This window comes from Hyperolius riggenbachi, chromosome 1, assembly GCF_040937935.1.
Source record: "Hyperolius riggenbachi isolate aHypRig1 chromosome 1, aHypRig1.pri, whole genome shotgun sequence".
Taxonomy (NCBI): domain Eukaryota; kingdom Metazoa; phylum Chordata; class Amphibia; order Anura; family Hyperoliidae; genus Hyperolius; species Hyperolius riggenbachi.
This window is the reverse complement of record NC_090646.1, coordinates 415,349,169-415,361,759: the sequence shown is the minus strand read 5'-3', so window position 1 is coordinate 415,361,759 and position 12,591 is coordinate 415,349,169. Positions and strand designations below refer to the sequence as shown.

At 40.6% G+C, this 12,591-nt stretch overlaps 1 protein-coding gene across 8 annotated transcripts in view; it reads left to right on the top strand.

Annotated features, from left to right (window-relative positions):
• The window catches only part of TRPM3 (transient receptor potential cation channel subfamily M member 3), a 700,748-nt gene that overhangs the window by 524,680 nt on the left and 163,477 nt on the right, over positions 1–12,591 (top strand). For all 8 annotated transcript variants that reach the window (XM_068236331.1, XM_068236340.1, XM_068236285.1 and 5 more), the window contains exons 10-11: positions 7,215–7,315; positions 7,450–7,584. In XM_068236331.1, coding sequence (XP_068092432.1) covers positions 7,215–7,315; positions 7,450–7,584 — 236 coding nt within the window. The remainder of the gene's footprint in view (positions 1–7,214; positions 7,316–7,449; positions 7,585–12,591) is intronic.

The window sequence follows — 12,591 nt, the reverse complement described above, 5'->3', positions numbered from 1 at the left end:
GTTAAAATATGAAATATCTATTTATTGTTGTCAGCAAGCATTCTTAAAGTGACACTTAAGTGAAAACAAACTGATGAGATAAATAATTGTATGCATCCTCCTACTTTAAAAATGACGTTAAGATATCCAAAAGTTTTCATAAAAATGTTTTTTTTTGTTGTGTCTCAGTTCAATGAAATAGTCTGTGCCTTATCTCTGAGTGCTAAAGTATATGAACAATTGAACTTTTTATATATCTCCTACTCTCAGAAGCCCAGTTCTCTGCTAAGAAAGCTGTAATACCTTGTCAGTGTAAGAGGATATAAATAGTCTGACTGGATCCCAACTAGAGAAAAACTGTTAGTTGTGTGGCTGAATATTACCTCTTTCAGGCAGAGGAAACAAAAAAGTAACACATCATATTTATTTGTGTAACAATTTTAGCCAGTGTTTCAACTGTTACCTGGTCTAAACCTGGAGACTTCAAGCAAGGTAATTAAAGACTGCATAATTTACTACACTGCTGTCAGTTTTGCTGCAAAGCAGGGGTCTAGTCCTGGGAAAAGAAGTGAGTGGACTCACTTGGATAACCCCTGCGCGGCGCGCCAAAAATGGGCGTGGTCAAGCATAACATGGGCGTGGTCAAGCACACCGTGGACGTGGTCATGGGTGGGGCCATATATACATGACCTTAGCAGTGATGTTAAAGGTCTGCCGAGGAAGTTTGAGCTCTGCCGTAGTGTATCCCCCAAAAATAGATGTAATCTGACAGCATTTTACCAAAAAGACACATAATCTGGTAGAAGTTCCTCCAAAATACAGATAATATGGAAGTGGTTCCCCCAAAATAGACAATGTGGCAGCAGCACTTCCGCCAACATACACATAATTTGGAAGCAGTTCCCCAAAATACGCGAAACCTGGCAGCGGATCACCCAAAATACACGTAACACCCAAAAGACATATAATCTGGCAGTAGTGGTCCCCCAAACATACATAATCTGGCCGCAGTTCCCCAAAATACACATAATCTCCACAAAAATGCAGATAATCTGACAGCAGTTCTCCCAAAATAGGTACCCCCAGCATAGGTAGCCAGGTCTATAGGTGTCCCCAGTACAAGTAGCCATGAGTATAGTAGTCCCCAGTATATGTAGCCAGAGGTATAGTTGCCTAGTATATGTAGCCAGGGGTATATGTGCCCAGTATATGTAGCCAGGGGTATATGTGCCCAGTATATATAGCCAGGGGAATATGTGCTCAGTATATGTAGCTAGAGGTATATGTGCCCAGTATATGAAGCCAGGGGTATATGTGCCCAGTATATGTAGGCAGGTGTATATGTGCCCAGTATATGTAGCCAGGGGTATATGTGCCCAGTATATGTAGCCAGGGGTATATGTGCCCAGTATATATAGCCAGGGGAATATGGGCCCAGTATATGTAGCTAGAGGTATATGTGCCCAGTATATGAAGCCAGGGGTATATGTGCCCAGTATATGTAGGCAGGTGTATATGTGCCCAGTATATGTAGGCAGGTGTATATGTGCCCAGTATATGTAGCCAGGGGTATATGTCCCCAGTATATGTAGGCAGGTGTATATGTGTGCAGTATATGTAGCTAGAGGTATATGTGCCCAGTATATATAGCCAGGGGTATATGTGCCCAGTATATATAGCCAGGGGTATATGTGCCCAGTATATATAGCCAGGGGTATATGTGCCCTAGTATATATAGCCAGGGGTATATGTGCCCAGTATATTTAGGCAGGTGTATATGTGCCCAGTATATATAGCCAGTGGGATATGTGCCCAGTATATATAGCCAGTGGGATATGTGCCCAGTATGTATAGGCAGAGGTATATGTGTCCAGTATATGTAGCAGAGGTCGCATTGGGACAGGAAGCAAACAACAGAATGTGTCAGACACTGCCTGCCTGGTCACTTCGAGCAGTACTAGACCAGCTCAACAAGGCTCATTAGTGTGGAAATACTTGTGTGTATGCTGCTGATAGTTCAAAAGAAATCTGCATCCTGTGTCACCAGCGAATTAGTTGTGGGGAGACCATCACCCATGTAGGAAAAACTTCACTGAGAAGGCACCTGGAGTCCCCTCACAAAGCCCTGTGGCAGGAAGAACTTAAAAAAAGGAGCTGTCAAAGTGCAAGCCAACCTCCTTGTATTCCACCTTCTGCTTTCTCCCTTACTCCTCTCTCTAGTTCCCAGTTGTCCTCCAATCCACCTTCCAGCCTGCTCACTTCATGGTCATCGCCACGGAGTCAGAGTTTCATTCCCTCAGATATTTGACGGGGGAAAAAGATGTCCCCAAGTAAACTTTTTCCACAACTTCTGACAGCTGGCTTGTCAGAACTGCTAGCCCACCAGCTGTTACCATACCAGCTGGTTGAATCTGAGGCTTTTAAAAATGTGTAGGCATTGCAGCTTCACAGTGGTAGCTACCGGAAAGAAGATACTTTTCACAGACTGGCATCCCGGACCTGTACTGGAATGTGCTACGGCAGGTCATCCAATCTCTGGCACACAGTGTTGGGGCTAAGGGTTAGAATTATTGTTAGGAGTATGTAGAAGCCTTACTAGATTATTGGCAGTATTGCTGATATTCTACTAATGGCTTCATGTGACACTTAAAGGGGCACTATGGCTAAATTATTCCTTGTAATACCATTTCATATAAAATATGTGCAATTATAGCAATGCTTGAGACTTGTAGCAGAATAAAAGTCAGTTTCATTATCACTTTACCCTAAATCAGTGCTGGAGTCATGTCAGAAGAGAGAGCTATCTGACGCCGATTCAGCACATTCCATTCTGCAGGAGGAGGCTGCCTTATTAGACGTTTCATCTGACCTTGTAATTTCCCCCTTTGATGTTTGGGAGAAGATTCACCCAACGTCTATCTGCACATTAGTGTAGTTACAGCTCCCCTATTCTGCCGTACGTCTCAGGACAATGACATACGACTCTGATGAAAGAAATGCTCCCTGCTGAGGCCCCACTCCCTCAGAGAAGCTGGCACAGACACCTCGTGTTGTCAATTACCATGGAGACCAGCTCTCTTCTTATGCACGGTACGTCATTGTCCTGAGACGTACAGGTATCTCGGGGAGCTGTAACTACACTAATGTGCAGTTAGACGTTGGGTGAATCCTCTCCCAAAAATCAAAGGGGGAGATTACAAGGTCAGATGAAACATCTGATAAAGCAGTCTCCTCCTGCAAAATGGAAGGTACTGAATCGGCGTCAGATAGCTCTCTCTTCTGACGTGACTCCAGCACTAATTTAGGGAAAAGTGATAATAAAACTGACTTTTATTCTGCGACAATACAAGTCTCAAACATTGCTATAATTGCACATATTTTATATGAAATGGTATTATAAGGAATAATTTAGCCATAGTGCCCCTTTAAATTTACCCGGTGCCCTTTTTACATATATATCCTCTTGAACCCTTAAAAAACAATTGTAGTGTGATAGGCAACACAATAGTCCATTGTTTTATTAGAGTTGTGATGGAGAAAATTGCTTTCTCTGTCAAATGGATTAATAGACAAATCTCAAAAAGCTTTAATAAAGATAATATGCAGCTACCCTCATTTATACCCTATTAAAAAAAATACTGTTTTAAAACCACACATAAATAGTCTTGTCCTTTATAGAAACGGTGTTCATGTGACTGCTCCCCTTTCTTCCCCCTGACATTGAAAAGCCTGAGTGTCTGTTACCGCAGTGGTAATGCCTATCCAGGTACAGCCTGGGAATCAAAGTAGGCCAAAAAGACTCCCACAAGGCAAAATAAGCTTTAGATGCAGCATCCTTTGTCTGCAGTGAGAATAGGACCAACATCTGAATCAATCTGTTTGTGTTAAGGAAATGGTAATTACCGTATCTACAGTTTTGCTTTTTAAAGCAATAACACGTATTACTTTGTAGTATGGGATGCATACTGTGTTTCTGAGGTTCAGGAAATTCAGCTTTACATATGCAGTGAAATAATTATTACTCCCAGCTTATGAAATGTACAGCCAAGGACAGCACCAAGTGTAATTTTTTGCAACTTTTTTATGTTATATTATTCTTTATTTATAGGATGCCTTTTGCTGCTAATTCCACTTACTGTTCAAAATCTAAAGCTTCTCAAATCACAGTGTGGTAATTGTAATTACAGATGGATTTGTGCTCCTAGCTAGTTTGACTAATCCAAAAATAATCCAAAAAAGAACTTTTAAACTACCAAATTTAGAGTACTTGAGTTGAAACAGATACTATTTTCCCTGAGCAAATGAAAGCATTTTGTAGAGCATGCAGAATTTCATTTAATATATTTGTAAGTCAAACTATTGATTCATTTGTTTCCTATGATGATGACAACAATTATGAGAACAATTGTATAGAGTACATTTTTATAGATAGAAAATAGGCAACAGATAGAGATTATTGAAGGCCATTTATGACATTTGCAGGGTAGCTATTTATTTTCAGTCCACAGGAGTGGCCTGTCTGCCCCGTTTCTATGAGCGTGCGTGCAATCACTCGGGGCGCTGGATATTTTGGCAGGAGGGGGGCGCAGCGGTGGTGGGAGCGGGCATAATAGTAATAACTCACTTTCCTTCAGCCGTATAGCTAATCCCCAGCAGCTTTAATGTCCTTCCTTTCCCGGCATCTGTCTCAGTAACAGCGCCCCCTGTGATGACATACCGCATGTCATCACAGGGGGCGCTGTTACTTAGGCAAATGCTGGGAAAGGAAGGACATTGAAGCTGCGTGGGATTGGCTATTCGGCTGAAGGCAGGTGAGTTATTACTATTATGCCTGCTCCCACCACCGTTGCAGTCACTTACCTACCTAACCTATACTGGCACCAACCTATGTAAACTATACTGCAATCACTTACCTACCTAACCTATACTGGCACCTACCTACCTAACCTATACTGCAATCACTTACCTACCTAACCCACACTGCAGTCACTTACCTACCTAACCTATACTGCAGTCACCTACCTACCTAACCTATACTGCAGTCACCTACCTACCTAAGCTATACTGCAATCACTTACCTATCTAATCTATACTGCAGTCACCTACCTATCTAAGCTATACTGCAATCACTTACCTACCTAACCTATACTGCAGTCACTTACCCACCTAACCTATACTGCAGTCACCTACCTATCCAAGCTATACTGCGGGAACCTACCTATCTAACCTATACTGCAGTCACTTACCTACCTAACCTATACTGCAGTCACTTGCCTACCTAACCTATACAGCAGGCACCTACCTATCTAAGCTATACTGCAGTCACCTACCTATCTAAGCTATACTGCAATCACTTACCTACCTAACCTATACTGCAGTCACCTACCTACCTAAGCTATACTGCAATCACTTACCTACCTAAGTTATACTGTAATCACTTACCTACCTAACCTATACTGCAGTCACTTACCTATCTAAGCTATACTGGCACCTACCTATCTAACCTATACTGCAGTCATCTACCTATCTAAGCTATACTGCAGTCACTTACCTACCTAATCTATACTGCAGTCACATACCTTTCTAAGCTATAATGCAATCACTTACCTACCTAACCTAAACTGCAGCCACTTACCTACCTAACATATACTGCAGTCACCTACCTATCTAAGCTATACTGGCACCTACCTATCTAAGCTATACTCCAGTCACCTACCTATTCAACCTATACTGCAGTCACCTACCTATCTAACCTATACTGGCACCTACCTATCTAACCCAAACTGCAGTCACTTACCTATCTAACCTATACTGCAGTCACTTACCTACCTAACCTATGCAGCAGACACCTACCTATCTAACCTATACTGCAGGCACCTACCTATCTAACCTATACCATGGGCACCTAGCTATCTAACCCATACTGGTGGCACCTACGTAGCTAACCTGTACTGTGGGCACCTATACTTGGCTCCATGGTGGGGGGGCGATTTTTACACCCTCGCCCTGGGTGAAATTTAGCCTAGAAACTGCCCTGTGGCCTGTTATACTCTTTTTCTGTTTTAAGTTAAACACATTGGGGTACACTTACAAAGGAGAAATGCAGTGAAATTGTGCTTTGGTCATTCAAGCCCAAATGAATTATCAAAAATAGCTACTTTTCTGAAAATGGATATTGGAAGTGATCACAGTGAAACTTAACAGCACTTTTCATTTGTGCCTAAACTCAACTAAGTCATCAACATTATTGAAGAAGTCCAAAATGCAATGAATAACAATACAGGGTGGCGTTTGAAAGATTGTGACGTCTGCCTCCCACGAGTGTGAGTTTAGAGGCAGATGAAGGCCTGTGACTGTGCTCCTCTTACTTCATTGCTGCTGTGTGTCCTCTCCGGCTTTATTGAAGCTTGTGGCACCTGCGTTTCCTGCTGTATGAGATGCATTGGATGCTATATCACATACCGCAGAAAATGCAGATGGCTTCAATAAAGCTTGGAAGGACACACACAGCAGGGATTGAGTAAGAGGCGCATGGAGCCGGGCTGACCATCATCTGCCTGTATACTCGCGCTCATGGCAGGCATTATGTACCACCCTGTATTATTTGTACTTTGTTATTTTTTATTTGTTATGAGTTATCAGCTGTTTTAAATATCCCAAGTAGTTTGGCAAGTTCCCTGGAAATGGAAGGATGTGCATATAAGTACGGCACATGATTAATGGTTTCAGGAAAAACAGAGACCACTTCAAAGATAATAGAACGGGTGTGCTCTGCCTTAGGGAAACGCTTATCATTATTAACTCATTTGCAGAACAAGCCTACCAAAGCATTTCTGAGATTTACAATGTGGGACCATGTCGGACTATAGAGTAACCCTCACTGATAAGGAACTACGGCTTCTGAGAGCAGGAAAGAGATGAAAAGGGTAAATAATTCATAGATTTTAGCTCTGGCACACTTCGATGCATGTGTCATTGAGCAGAGACAATGAAACGAAAAAAAAATAGATTTAAAATAAAATAAAACTGTAGGATATCTAGGAGAAGGATAGATACAATCGTCTATCTCATCAGGTTATTTTAACCTTGTGTTTTATTTAATGGTAATAAGTCTGAGAGTACATGACAATGTTGGCTCATGAGGTTTGAATTGTGTTTCCATGCATTGCAATAACTAACACTCTTTTGTAGATTATTTGCACTGAAACTGTTTTTTGTAATTCTTTGTAAAACAGGTGCCAACGCCTCTGCCCCGGATCAGCTGAGTCTAGCATTAGCATGGAACAGGGTGGATATCGCTCGGAGTCAAATCTTCATCTATGGACAGCAGTGGCCGGTACTACTTCATGCAATGCTAAATATGTTTGCACTTATCAAATAATACATTTTATTTAAAAACTGTTATGAAGTCTATTGCATTATATTGCAATGATCACGTTTAATATTATACATCTGTTTTATATTGATTAGGTTGGGTCCTTGGAACAAGCAATGCTTGATGCACTGGTATTGGATAGAGTGGATTTTGTAAAATTACTTATAGAAAATGGAGTTAGTATGCATCGATTCCTTACCATCTCCAGACTGGAAGAGTTATACAACACGGTAAGCAAATCAGGACAACTTCATATGACATGTTTCTCATTATTACAGGTCATGAGAGCCATATTAGCACTTACTTTTCTTGTCTTATCTATGTAATAAGGACATTTTTCCCTTTTGTGGCTAATTGGACCATGCCTTGTAAGGGTTTTTTCGCTTTCCTCTGGATCAACAGGGATATGTGAGGGAGCAGGCTGGTGTTATACTTTGTTTTCTGGTTGAACTCGATGGACGTATGTCTTTTTTCAACCCAAATAACTATGTAACTATGTAATGCCTTTTTAGAATCAGCCCCTAACAACAACAAAAAGTTTCAAAAGAGTTGTTTCTAATTTGTCTGGCTTTATCCATAGTAAATATGTGCCTCCAAGTCCAAACTCCTTATTTCTCATTTACTTATTTTTCTTGTCTTTGTTTCAAAAGAATGCCATCTGTGTTAGAATCTGAATTCATCATAGGTTACAGGACACTCAGTAATGGAAGTAGCCATGTATGTCATGTCCTGTAAGTGAGCTGTACAGGGAGAAATAAAGCAGTCTTCTACTTATAATCAGTGCAGCTGTCACACACAGCTGAGTGTGGGGTACAGCTTCCAGAGGGCACAATCCCATGATAAGGCTCAGAGTCTGTTCTAAAAAGTTATAATTCAATAGTTTGGCTAACCAATCGGAGCAGAGGGGATATTTTGACTGTAATTCTGCTTAAAGCAAGAGCTGTTTTTTAGCTATGCTTACTAGGCGAATGCTAAGGGCTCTTCTTGTTGCAGTTGGTGGATAACAACTGTACTCTTAGCCATTTAACCCATTAGCAGCTTCCAAGGAATTATCTAGTTTGAGATAAGTGCACTGCGTTCAGTCAGCAGAACTCGTGCTGTAAATTGTTGGAATGCTTTGATGTCTCTCTGCTAGCAGAAAATATAGAAACTAAAGGCAGAAGTCCTCTGTCCTTGTCTCACACTGACCCTAGTGACAAGTGGCCATAAGTACACAATACAGCAGTACTAATTATTAGCAAGGAAATGTAACAAATAAAAAATGAAAACAATGTGCTAAAATAAATTGGCCTGAAGCACTTGCAAGCCTCTAAATACATTGGCTGCTAAACTGTTAAAACTCCACTTGTAAAGCTTCCTAGAGAATCTCTTTAAATAATTAGGTCCTTAGTTTCAGAAATGATGATGCCTATGAAACTGTTTATTGTGTTAGTACAATTTCACATGAATCTTTTAGTGTGAGCGCATTCATATGAGTCATTTGCATAATGCTCTGAGCATCCTATACCTCAGAAATGTATGGAACTAGAAAGATGTGCAGCAAAATACATACATCTTTACCAGAACTGTCATGTTCAAACAAGCAGTTGACAAGAATATGTTTTGCAGAAAGGAAGAGGTTAAGGATTCTGTGTACAAATAGAAATAATAAAAATAGCAATATACTATAAAGTCAAGTATTTAATGAGATTTCCTGCACATGATTCATAACCAGGAGTCTCTATTAGAGGCTGCACATAACCCAAGACAACAGTAAAATGCATGGCATGAGACAATGAATTTCATTCTGTACCAGTAAAACAACTCATGGGCCTAGTAGTCGGTATAAGGCTCCATGGCCTGATTCCAGAGACAGGTAATCCTTAGTAATTATTTCAGTACATAATGGATTGCAGTTTTTTTCTGGAAAAGTAAATTAAACCTCCAAAATGATTTGCTGATTCTTTTTGTGGACATAATTCTCTTTTTATTAACAGTACACTAAATAATAAATGTTCCTGTGCAGTTTACATCCCAGCAGAGCCCAAATTGAAGTTGTTAAATTCTGAAAGCAAACGTGTTGCTTAGTGTAAATAGTTATCAATTCAGTCCAGGGTCAGTTCTACAATATTTGCCGTCTGAAGCCAATTTTTTCCTTGCTGCTACCCCCTTGGCTTGGGTGACACACCCCAACAGAAGTGGGGAGGAGGGCCAACATCATTACTCCCTCCCTCTCCATGGGCCTCCCTCTTGCAGAGCTGGCACAGCAGTGCATTTTTGTAAATCTCTCACTTGTCCATGCTTCTCGGCAGCCAGCTCTTCTCTACTTCCGCTTTCCCTGCTTGACGTGTAGTGAAAGAGGAAAAGGAGAGGAGTTGGCTGCCGAGAAGCATGGACGCATCACATGGACAGGTGAGAAAATTACAAAAACTCGCCGCTGCCCCAGTTCTGCAAAGGGACACGGACTGCAAGGGGACATGGAGAGGGAGAGAGGAATGATGTCAGCCCCCTTCCCACTTCTGCCGAGCGGGTGTCACCCCTTCCAAGCCCTCACCCGAGCTCACAACATCACTGTCCCAGCGCCACCCACAGGTAATCTTCTGCCTGAAGCAGGAGTGGCCTGGTAGCTCCTCCTCTGATTCAGTCACTAATATTTCAAATTTAAAAATCAGCTTCATAAGTGTTTGTTTGAAATGAGCTCCTTTCCATCTCTTGTGAATAAAACTGAATATGTATGAAGTGGGCAGTGAACGGTGCTGCTTAAAAAACAAATATGCAGATTACTTCCATGCTCTGCCTCTTGTCACTGCCTCACTCACCATTCTTTGCCACAGATTTTCTACTGCAGCATTGTGGGAGGGCAGAGCACAAGCTGCACTTCAGTGACTTGTTGACCCCACTGCATGCATACACTTATCCTCTAGCAATGAAGATTATTCACAGATAATCTTCATTGCTACTAAAATTATCCTTAGGCAGTTTTGGGCTCAGATAGGCATTAACACCACTGCAGTGACATGTAATGCTAGTGGACTTACTTAATTTTTATAGAGAGAACATTTGTAATTTGTTCGTTTTATGGTGCCCATACACGGTACAATAAAAATGTTTGATTTTCCCATTTATTCAACCATAACGATTGAATCAAATGACAGTAGTCAAAAATAGTATTTTTTTCGATCAAGGAAAATGAAAAATTATTCCGTTTTTTCTATAGAAATTTTGGAAAAATCTTTATATTCGATCTAATGGAATAGTCAATCAAAATTATCTAATTAAAAAAATTGTACCATGTATGAGCACCTTTAGTTTAATCAATATGGCCAAGCTGCAGAAGTCAGTAGTACACTGGAAATCAGTGATGTAAATATGTGTCCTATCTTAATCTAGATACTGATCATACATGAGAAAATACACCTGAGAAATACTGAAGATTTCTAATCAGTTTTAACCACTTAGGTCTATCTGAATGGAAATATCCATACAGATAGCCTGCACTTCTGCAGCACCGCACGCGCTCCGGTGCATGCTCCCACTGCCTTCCGCTGCCTCTGAGATCAATGAATGGGAATACAGATCCCATTCATTTATCTATGTCCCCCTAAGAAAAATTGATGTCTTTCTCTGAAAAGCCATGCTTTTTCTATGTCCCACGTCAACCCTTCAGTTCCTGTAAGCAAGAGCTCTTGCTTACAGGATGAGAAATCAAAAAATCACTATGGCCATCTTGTGGCCAAATAGTAAAACTACATCTACATACATTAAAAAAAATATACACAATCAATTACATTAAAATTACCTGTTTACCTCCCCACTCCGAAAAACCCCAAATAAAATTTGTAATTAATTTTTTTTTAAATTACAATAAAAAAAACCCAACATAGTTACTTAAGGGTCTGAACTTTTTTAATATGCATGTCAAGCAAGTATATTACTAATTTTTTTTAATTATAAGCTTGTAAAAAGTGATGGACGCAAATTGAAAAAATGCACCTTTATTTCCAAATAAAATATTGATGCCATACATTGTTATAGGGACATAATTTAAATGGTGTAATAACGTGGACAATTGGGCAAATAAAATACGTGGGTTTAATAAGGGTAGCATGTATTAATTTAAAGCTATAATGGCTAAAAACTGAGAAATAATGAATTTTTTCAATTTTTTTTCTTAATATTCCTGTTAAAAGGCAAGGCATTTAGAAAAAAATAATTCTTAGCAAAATGTACCACCCAAAGAAAGCCTAATTGGTGGCGTAAAAAGCAAGATATAGATCAATTGTGATAATTAGTGATAAAGTTATTGGCGAATGAATGGGAGGTAAAAGTTGCCCGGATGCATCAGGTGAAACAACACTGTAGGCTGAAGTGTTTAATAAAAAAAATACAGTGAATGATAGTAAATCACCAAAGTGGATCTTCATCCAGAACTGTGGTTAGCCAGATAGAAAGGCATCAATATGTTAAATATTATTTTATCGTTATCATTGTGTTATCTGAAATGATAAAAGGTCATGATAAGTCAGAGGTGCCCACACTTTTTCGGCTTGTGAGCTACTAAAAAAAAAAAATCAGCAAGTTAAAATGATCTACCTATGAACAATTTTAGGAGCACAATTATATATACAGAATAGAAAATGTAGTGCAGTCGGAATCTACCATGAAGTCCTTTGCGTTTTACCGTTACATCGTTATCTACCCAGTGGGAACCCCTGTGATAAGTGATCCCTCAAGACTATCCCGGATTTATTTAAAATTGTGTAAGCAGGTTAGCTTAAGTGGGGGGGGGGGTGCCCAAATTTAAAAAAGGGGCTTCACCTCTCCCCCAAAAAATGCATAGTAGTACTTACAAGTGCAGGGGGACCTTTCCCCCAGCCCCCTTGCCCGGCAGGGACATGTGACCGTCACCCCCCTGGTTCTCAAACTGTCCAAAACAGAATCGCTGGCTGCATTCAATGGTGTGGAGTCAGTTGGACCTGTCACCGGGGCCTCACCTTCCCTCCTCCTCCTCGTTTCTGGCTAGGGGGGTACTGGTTGTCATGTGGGTGCTGAATGCAGAAGCTGGGTGCCATGTGGGTTCTGGGTGTGGGTACAGGGTGTCATGTGGGTTCTGGCTATTGGTGGGTATCAATTCATGTGGGTGTTGATTGCAAGTACTTAGTGCCATGTGAGATCTGGGTGCATGTACTGGATGTCATGTAGGTACTGGCTGCAGGTACTGGGTGTGACATGGGTGCGAATACTTGCCTGTACTAGGT